Source organism: Rhipicephalus microplus, chromosome X (assembly GCF_043290135.1).
Source record: "Rhipicephalus microplus isolate Deutch F79 chromosome X, USDA_Rmic, whole genome shotgun sequence".
In the NCBI taxonomy this organism is placed as follows: domain Eukaryota; kingdom Metazoa; phylum Arthropoda; class Arachnida; order Ixodida; family Ixodidae; genus Rhipicephalus; species Rhipicephalus microplus.
Window position 1 is genome coordinate 74,854,773 of NC_134710.1, and position 9,763 is coordinate 74,864,535.

The following is a 9,763-nucleotide window of genomic DNA, read 5'->3' on the forward strand; positions in this document are numbered from 1 at the left end:
TATTATTATTATTATTATTATTATTATTATTATTATTATTATTATTATGTGATAACCACGTGACTGGAACTTTTTGACGTCTGGGCGTCGAAACAACCGGCATGCGATGGAATGATGAGATTAAACTTCGCGCATGTGGTGCTCCTTCATGACAGTTTCGGTGACATCAAAACGTGCCACATATAAACAAGGCACCATTCAGGAGGGCACCGTTTACAATTTATCGGGTTGTTCCAACACAGCAACACACTTCGACTTATTTATTTTTAACGCTCCCGCTTCTTATATGATGCAGCGGTTCAAAAAAAGAGACCGAAGCTCACTATATCGACTTTTTCGTGTAAATTCCCCTTGATAGCTCACGCAAGTGAGAAGTTGCGCAACCACAACGCTAGGCCAGTGGTGCAACGTTTTACGCTGCTCGTAAACTGTGAGAGTAGTCACGCTTTTGCATGCATTTCGCAGGTCCATATATAGAAGCAATACAGAAATGAACCATGATTACGTTGAGTTCATCTCGTGAAAATTCTTCGCAAGATCTCTTTTTCGGTGCGACGTATTAGATGTTGGTGAAATCCAATGTAAAAAAAAACATCGCCGGTGTAAAGTATGCGTTACAGAAGATACTGAATCCCTCCTAACATGCCACATATACAAGATGTAGTTTCGAGACCACAGGGGAGGCGTTCAACGGCATGTAACAGTGCAACAGACAATAATGAGATGTTGCACAACGCGCATCGATTGCTCTTGAAAAAAATTAAGGTTATTGGCGAGTAATTATCCGCCGTAAAGTTCGTAAACATGTAGTCAATGACACAAATGAGTCATAGTACATGTATACCTATAAATAAGAGTATTGAGCACGGAACATGAAAAATATTCATGCTAAACAGCCTAACCCAGTTGGAGGAAGACTATACGTCTAAATCGTCCATGCTGACTCCGTAAAAATCCCGCCAGAAGAACAATATGACTCATTTGGCGTTGTTTGCTTCAGCTATAGCACTATTCGTTTGTGCACGAACGTCCTGGTTCTGGTAATGTCGTCATGAGTATTTGCACCGAACATCTACCGTGGCGACTATGGCGATGTGCTGCTACGATCGAGGACACGGGTGTTTGACTTTCGGCCGTGGCGGCCACGGTTTGATGGCTGCGAAATGCAGAAACTCCTGCCTGTTTAGACTTAGGTGAGAGTCGAAATAAATCATCATCACAGTTAAGTATTGGCGTGCACTTCGCTTTGAATATGATATTTACTGCGCAAGAGGATATTACGTTTGAGCTGGAAAACTATTCATTTCTAAATCAATTAATATACTTACTTACTCCCCTGTACATTAGCGTTACATTAAGCGCAGAATTGGGGCAGTATTACGCACTAGATTTAAGTTTTATCATTTTTTTCGCAGCCTGCTACGTCGAGCATGTCATAAAAGTATACTGTGTAAGTTAACCCCGATAGTCTTCGTATAACACAAAATTTCAGCGAATCCCGATACTGGACACTACCTATAATTAGCGAAGGCCAATGACAAACGGCGTCTATTAATTGAAATCTTAATAAACTTGGTTTCGATCTTTCGTGGTGCCACCATTTTTATACCGACTTCACAAAGCTTAGCGGGCGCAAGTGCTATTTTTACGGCCCCTTCGCCAATAACGGGCCCCGCATTAGAATCGGCTGAAATTTTCCCTCATGCAAACAATTCTACCACGGGAGTTTTGTGCCCTGTTTCCTACCAACCGTTTATTAAAAATGCTAAGAACGTTTTCTCATTGGGCACCGACCATCATTCACGATGGCAATAAGTGTTCTTATCAAAAACAGCACTAACGTAAAAAAAAAATATGTATATACGAGCCGGGAGAGATGCGATCATTCGATGTTTGACAGAAAATCAAAAAGGTGAAGGAATTCTGGCTGAAAACGACATACTGACACACTGCGCCCAACTATATTAAATAGCAATTCTGTCGCAGGGCACCATATTCCTAGAGGCAATATTGGTCGCATTCATAGAGGTGATGCACAGAAGTGAAGTATGAGCATCGGTTCGCGGTTTCATGGTTTAAAAAAAACGCGCCCAAATCTATTGAAGCTAATCGTCTCAAGATCTTGTGCTTCTTCTATTGCGGATAACGAATATTCTTACTTCCTAATGCGGCGAGCTTCGAAAAATCCATCGACGGAAGCTATGCAACGAGAAATTCGTCGAGTTTTCGCAAGTCACTTTTTCTCGCATTGTTAAATTACAGATATGTTCATGCAAGCTAGGTTATATTGACATGTGACTGCATGCATAATAAATATTTGTTCAATGTTTACCAATGAATCAATGCGAGCAGCTTCCGGTCACGTTTTATAAAGAGGGTATACTTTTACACTTTCCTCCAAAGTTTTACTAAGCCTATAAAATAAACTGTTTTATTTTTCGATAGCACTATCATACGGTCGACGTCGGCGGTGAACAGGAGGAGATAATGCGCATTACATATTTTATTTTCTCAACCTAGTTCTGAAAACGCCCTCACTCCACTTGAGGCTGTGCTTCGCAAGGATATATGAATGCCTCAAAATGCTATTACGCGTTACGAAGACACCGTAAAGCATGTGTTTACCATACTGAAATACTTCATATTCGTGTACAGATTGTATGAAGGTTGTGACACCGAATAAACTGCTAACGCTATCTTGGAGTTAATTTCCACTCAAAAATTCACACCACTCATTCGTACCAACTGTAGCTTACTGTAACACCAGAGTATTAAAAAAATACGGGCGATTGGATCATACCACTGCGAGGAATGCCACACGGACGTAGGGACACCAGAAAGCCCTTACGATTGATATCTGAGCTTCTCACAAAGCAGGTTGTTTAAACTCTGCTCAGAACTCATATTTTGCTCAGCATTCACTCGATTATTGTTCCTAGAAATATGGTGTATCCGAAACCTTAGAAACGCCCTCTCAAATACTCATCTGATAGATCTGACAGCTTTACCATCAAACACTGTCATCACAAAATAAATTATTTCTTATGGTGAGACGATGGATATCAATGAACAGAAAACAAGCATAACATGCCTACTCGTGGGCAAATACACTGAACTGGATAGATCGCTCCAAACTCCCGCTGTAACAGCAAACCCAGATTCTACTACGCGTGCGTAATTATATTTTGTACGCGTCTGTACCGCTCTTTTCCCATTACATACGCAGACGCCACGTGATAAGCACAAATCAACTAGACAAAGCCGCAGCAAAAGCATGCTACATGTGTATTCGAGCACAACCCTATAGATTGCCGCATACCAGAAGAAAAGTCCCATTTTCTCCTATCATGTGTGTATCCACTAAATATACGTATACGCGTACGCACAAGTACCTAACAATTGCTTCCCAGGAAAAGCGAGAGGACGTACAAGCCGTGAACGAACACAGAGGAGCTTATGTTAAATGCTACACCCGGCGTCACCTTTCCACGACTGGTAGAGCCATGACCAGCAACTGCTAACTCTCCCATAAAGCACACCGCAGTCCGCCCAACAGCGTTCCGGAAGCGCGCAACAAATTACCTTGACAAGCATCATACTTCCTTAATTCCCATCACCCAGAGTATACCGCAAGGTGGCTAGAGGAATGCACATGAAACCAAACCCGCTCTCTCTCACCTCTACTGCCCAACACTCAACACATTTTATCTACTTGTCTGTTTACTATACTGAGCAACAAGCGCTACACTCATACGCCATTCGATGAACATCCTCGCCCAGAACATATATAAGCACCTACATGGAGCACAGCAGCCGCTGAAGACATAATTCACACTTTTCATTAGAGAGTACGTAACCCAACAACAGATACCGACTTAGTCGACTTACCACGCTGTAGAAAGCATAATTTAAAGATATATATATAAGCATGATGAAGGCCCGGAGGTATATATTGAATGGTTTTCACCGAGAATCAGGGATGGTATATCAACTCCCGAGAACTTGTTGCTGGGTTAGTTGGTTCATAATACTAAGCTACTGAGCACAAATTTGGTACGGGACATGAAAAAGCACATATAGCGCAGGGCAACTGGTAACTTGGCACTATCTTTATCGCGAAAAAAAATTTCTAGACGGCATAGGGGGCGCTTCACCCACTGAGTGGATGGAGCGCACCCGTACTCTTTGAGCAATCGCGCTCACTGGTTCCACTCACCAAGAACGAATCCAACGCAGAATGCAGTGTCTCCGATAGCGTACACGCTGCCGTATACCGATGAATGCCGAATGTCCACGAGATACCCTAACATGGGCATCATGGAAGAGTCAACCATGCCGATGGCGAAACCAATTCCAGCATTGGGGACAATTAGGTGGTTCACGTTCTTCGCCATAGGAATCTGCAAGCGGAAAGGTGCATTTCGAGAAAAGCGTGGTCACCATGCAAGTTTGCGCACGTACTTACGCATACGAGACAGATGCCAATTATGAAGAGACCCATCATCGAGGACAGCCACCGGCCGAGTTTGTGGCCCATGGGACCGAAGAGGTTCGTGCCGACCAGGTAAGAGATGCTGGCCGGCAGAAAGACGGCGCCTTGCTGCCATCGGGGTGCCTGCATAGTGTCCATCAGCCAGAGCGGCAACGAAGGCTCCAGCACTGCAATGCCCAGGTTCGCAAAGGTGATGGCTCCTGCCGCAGCCAAGATGTACGGGTCCTGGGCGAGCGCCTTCAGGGAAGCGCCCTGCTCGATGTCCCGCCGCATCCTTGGCCGCAACACCACCAGCTGCAATACTGAGAGAAGCGACATTGCGGAAGATCCGGCGCATATGCAGAGTGTGCTCGATCGCTAGCCTCGCCTCATGCTCAATAGTTAGCCTCGCGATTACGTGTCATTGCTGCTGCCTGGGATCGTGCCAGTTCAAGAGAAAGATTTGAACGAAGCCCCTCGGGCACTCACGGCCGTCCAGTAGCGCTATGGCTGCGAGCACAAGGAAGGGGGCGCTCTTGCTGACGAACTCGTACATGACGCCCCCGAACGGGGGTCCGATCATAACTCCGAGGGCCAGGCCGCCCATGGCGATGGCCATGGCGTTGCCACGCTCCCGGTCATCAGGATATTTTTCGGCCAGCATACCCATGCCAGCCACGCTGGTGCATGCCGAGCCCACTCCTTGCAGCGTACGTGCCAGGAAGAGTGTGGCGTAGTTTGTTCCAGCCGCAAAAACTGCACCAAGCTGTGCGTCATGAATCAGCGCAGGAAGGGCCGCGATTGGTGGGCCAAGTACTCACCGAGTGTCGACACAAACATGATGAGAAATCCAGCAAACATGGGCAGTGAGTAACCGACGCGGTTAGTCAGCGGTCCCACGACCGGGTTGACGAGCGCCTGGACGACTGGCTTGGAGGCGAACATGATGCCCACCTCGACATTCTCGTTATTCAGCAGGTCATGGCGGGTCTTCATCTCTTGGGGGCTCAGCGTGCTTGACGTGGGTCCCGGGTCGGGCTCGGTCGGCGCCGGCGGCACTAGTGTGCGGCCGGGCACTTCCCAGTCACTGCTGTCCGTGGCCTGGGGTGGACTCAGCAGAAGTGCAGGTCCGCCATCAGCGCCGCTGTCGTTCTTGGCCGCGGGTCGGTTCAGTTCATACAGGAAGTTGGGGATGATGGGCACTGCGGGGAGCGCATCGATCGGTGGGTCTGAATCGATAGGGCGTGCCCCCCTCCCACTCACCAACGGTGGTGAGCAGCATGTTGTCCAGAAGCAGGGCCACGGCCACGATGAGCAGCACGAGGCGCCTCGAGTCCCGCCAGCTGCGAACCACGTCCAGCAGGTGCATGGCCGATCGATCAGCTGCGGGCCCACCGAGCTCGCAACAGGTGCGCTGCAACAGGTGCCCGCGCTCACGCCGGCCTGCCCCACGGGACGCTGTCGCCGAGCTGACTGAGCCCCGCGGGGCCCCACGACCCCGGGCCCTCCGACGCCGAGAGCGACATCTGCCGGCGCAACCCCCTCCAATCGAACGCCGCCGTTGGACCCCCTCCCCCCTCCCGGCGCCCCGGGCCCCGACTGCACCCCATCTGGACAGAGGCGCCTAACGAGCTCACCGTGCTCTGTACATGGTCTTAGCATGGCCAGTCAGCCGACCTGCTACGTCATCTGATCACTTGCCTATGAAACAAGCTCATGCAGTGACATACCACGGTGGAGCCAAGCAGCAAGTCGCAGTCTCATTCGCTACTCGTGCCCAGAGGCTGGGCCAATCGATTAGAGGTTCTAGTCACGGAGAGCTTTCCGCGGCTTGCAGAGCGGGGACTTCCCGGCGCGAATGACATCGCATACCGTAACACGCGGCCTGCCAGCTCGAATCAAAACAAAACCCTTTTTGAAAACCGCTCTTTTCATGCGCCCAGCGTTCAGCAGGCAACCTTGGGATCGACAAGAAAAAAAAAACGGTATAGCAGCAACTTTATATGTTACAACCACCACTTTCCGTTTATCATCCGATAGAAAAGTGCTCCTCAACTTTAAATATCACGCATTTTAAACGAGTGTTTTCCTTGGAGGATACACCCGTATATTGTGGATACGTGCTAGGCCCTTTACTTTTCCTTATTTTTTGTAATGACATTATTAACGTTATAAATAGTCCGGTCCAAATACGTCTTTTTGCAGATGACTGTATACTTTTTAATGAAATTAATAGTATCAAGGACCAACTTGCGTTAAACTCGGCGTTAGAAAACGTTGCTACTTGGAGTAAAACTTCTAACATGCAATGAAACCATGACAAAACAGTTTACCTCCGAATGACTAGAAAAAAAACCCCTGTAATTCTCTTATTGTACTTGTGACCAACCGCTTAAGCAAGTAGATGAACACAAATATCTTGGCGTAACATTAACCAGTACCTTAAGTTGGAACTCTCAAATTACTAACATATGCGCTGCCGCTTTCCGTAAACCTTGTTAATTACGACACAAACTCAAAACTGCTCCCTCTGAGGTTAAATACTTAGCATATACTTCTATAATTAGACCGAAACTTGAATATGCCTGCGTTATTTGGGATCCTCACACTAAAACCAATATCGACTGCCTCGAAAGAATTCAAAGAAGGGCCGTCCGCTTTATTTATGGTATGTACGGTCTAACAGACTCTGTTTCTGCCCTGATGGAAAGACATGGTATCCCAACATTAGAATCACGACGTAAATCATTTAGGTTAAAATTACTTTACCAATTAGTTAACCGGAAGCTCTTACTTGATCACAGCCCCTACATTAGTCGCCTGGAAACACGGCGCGGTCGTCATTCACACTCCCTTGCCTAAACTCCGTATTTCGCCAAAACTAATCTCTTCAATTTTTCGTTCTTCCCGCGCACAATCTGTGAGTGGAACAATTTACCGTTTGCCGCCCTGCTGTCGACAGATTCTATTGACGCACATGTTTTCCTGAGGATGTAAAAATGATTTGCAGTTTTATTATCCACTGATCCTTTTTGCTGATTGCTTACTTTCAGTACCATGTTGCTTTCCCTTTCTTTTGATAAAAAAAATTAAAAATGTGATTCTCGCAATCCCACTTAATTCATTGCTGTTATGATAAGCTTGGTTGCATTATTGTTGTGTGTTTGTGATGATTGGATTATTGTATGCTGTGTGATGCTTGGCTTGATTGCCTTACTGCCTGTACCACTCCTGCTTGGGCTCCATGCCTGCAGTATTTTGTAAATAAAAAAATAAAAATAAAATAAACTTAATGGTGTCCATCTTGCGCCCAAGCAATGAAATACTTTCTTGCTTTGTTCAATGTCTCTGCTTGCATGCGCTACTGCTTTGGCTAACGACACTACACGTACTTCAGTTCCCCTCACATCTTCTTTTTCCTCGAGCATTGAGCGTCGAAATAGACCTCCGGAAAGCGAAAGAAAGAAGTGACAATTCGTTATAGACCATTAAACTTACAACTGTAGTAACAGACTTCCCAGACAAGCGCTCAGTTCTATGGTATATAGAAAATGATCAGCAAACCATAAAGGTTATAAACATTTTGCATAAAAGTTCGTTTGTAGCTACTGTTTTGAGATAGTAACTATGCTTCAATGACCGTAATTGTCGTTTTTGTCTAAGTCGTGAAAAAAAAAAAAGCGACGGCGAACAAATAGACCACCATTCACCTCTTTCCTTTGAGAAGGAAAACAACTGCAGACTTAACACATATCGACCCCTGCAACCATCTCAGTTTACATGACGCAGCAAAGGACGTCGATTTTGTCTCAACGCAGATGTCTACACCTTTTTGTTGCACGCGAGATCACCGGCCCGGGCTCCCTCCACAAACAAGAGGCGCGAATCGTCTTAACGATTAATGAAGTCGGCCGACTGAAACATGATGAAAGCACCATCGTTTGGGAGCAAGAACGATGACATTGTTGAGTCGATTAAAGGTATTTTCGTTGTCATATGCAAAAAAATAACGATAAATGTGCTGATTTTGCTCCAAGTACATGAGACGTCTGCCCGAAGGCATGCAGTGTGTTCTTTCGATCGCGTTCCAGTAAACTGGACACGAATGCTATTTGCCGTGGTCGCTGCCGAAGAAGAAGAAGAAGAAAGAAAAGGTGGTGTGTGCAGTGCGAGTGTCTCTCAAAGCAAATGGGCCTGGGGGAAGTCGTCAATCAGGGGCGCCTTCGCCGTAAACAGAGAAGAAACATGGGAGTGAATGTAAGCGATTCCGGAAGGCGAAACAGTTTACATACAGAGCAGCAAGTTTACTCGCGTCTATTGTGGACCAAATCAAGTTGTTTCACTCATTCGCTCACCGACGATTGGTTCGTCTTTCTTAATTAGAACTAATGAATACTGTGTCTAACAAAACACAAGCCCTTGAAATTTCCACTTTCCTTCTCTTTGTGTCATGTCAAGCTGCGCAGTGTGTAGCTTCCAATGCTAGTTACTGTGTGTATATATATATATATATATATATATATATATATATATTACTATGTTGTAACATAGCCTCGTAACAATTTCTTGCTTGTGAATATGTGTGAATATGTGTGAATTACGTGCTTTGTAACTAGGCTATGATATTTATTATGTGTTTTATTATGCGCAAAATATGATGTGTATTTCGGCAGTGATGCTCTCTTTTCTTATATTTCACTAACTTCTCTGTTTAAACTATATGCTTAGCCATTATGATATATTTGTTGTATTTGCTCTGAGATGATGTGTTCCAGTAGTGAAGGTTCTTTTTCTCATGTTTCTCTTATGCACATTTCTGTTTTATATGAGTCAACTCCACTCCTGTAATAGCCCGCAAAGGGCTGACAGTATTAATAAATGAAATGAAATGAAATGTTCGTTTCCCCAGCGTGCAGCCAAGAGTGACTACTGTAGAAGGGGGGGGGGGGGGGGGGGGGGCTCGCGCTTTCTTTTTCCTCCCGGCTAGTACGCAACGCGCACGGTGGAGTGCCGCTGTCACTGACAGATGCGCCTTCCTGTCGCGTGGCCTGCATACTTCGCCTGTACTTTCAGAGACCTCAAAAAGGCCGTGATACTCCAGAAAGTTTTTTTTTTCACTCGACAATAGCTGTTACAAGCTTCAAAATAATGTCTTTCAATATTTTATGTCGTACTGTTGAGTGATACTGATTGAAAGCTTCAAAGTGTACGTTTCTATTTCCAGTCATTATTTCTGATTGCCGCAGCCGTTTTACATTCGTAAGGCAGGCGTGCAGGCGAGAATAATTGGGG

The 9,763-nt window shown here is 45.8% G+C and overlaps 1 protein-coding gene across 1 annotated transcript in view; it reads right to left on the bottom strand.

Moving 5' to 3' along the window:
* The window catches only part of Vmat (Vesicular monoamine transporter), a 23,962-nt gene extending 17,892 nt beyond the window's left edge, over positions 1-6,070 (bottom strand). Inside the window, exons 1-5 of the mRNA XM_037426999.2 lie at positions 5,735-6,070; positions 5,293-5,673; positions 4,961-5,227; positions 4,466-4,794; positions 4,217-4,400 (exon numbers count right to left, since the gene is read on the bottom strand). Of these exons, the coding sequence (XP_037282896.1) occupies positions 4,217-4,400; positions 4,466-4,794; positions 4,961-5,227; positions 5,293-5,673; positions 5,735-5,840 (1,267 nt within the window). The 5' untranslated portion in view covers positions 5,841-6,070. The remainder of the gene's footprint in view (positions 1-4,216; positions 4,401-4,465; positions 4,795-4,960; positions 5,228-5,292; positions 5,674-5,734) is intronic.
* Positions 6,071-9,763: the final 3,693 nt, after the last annotated feature.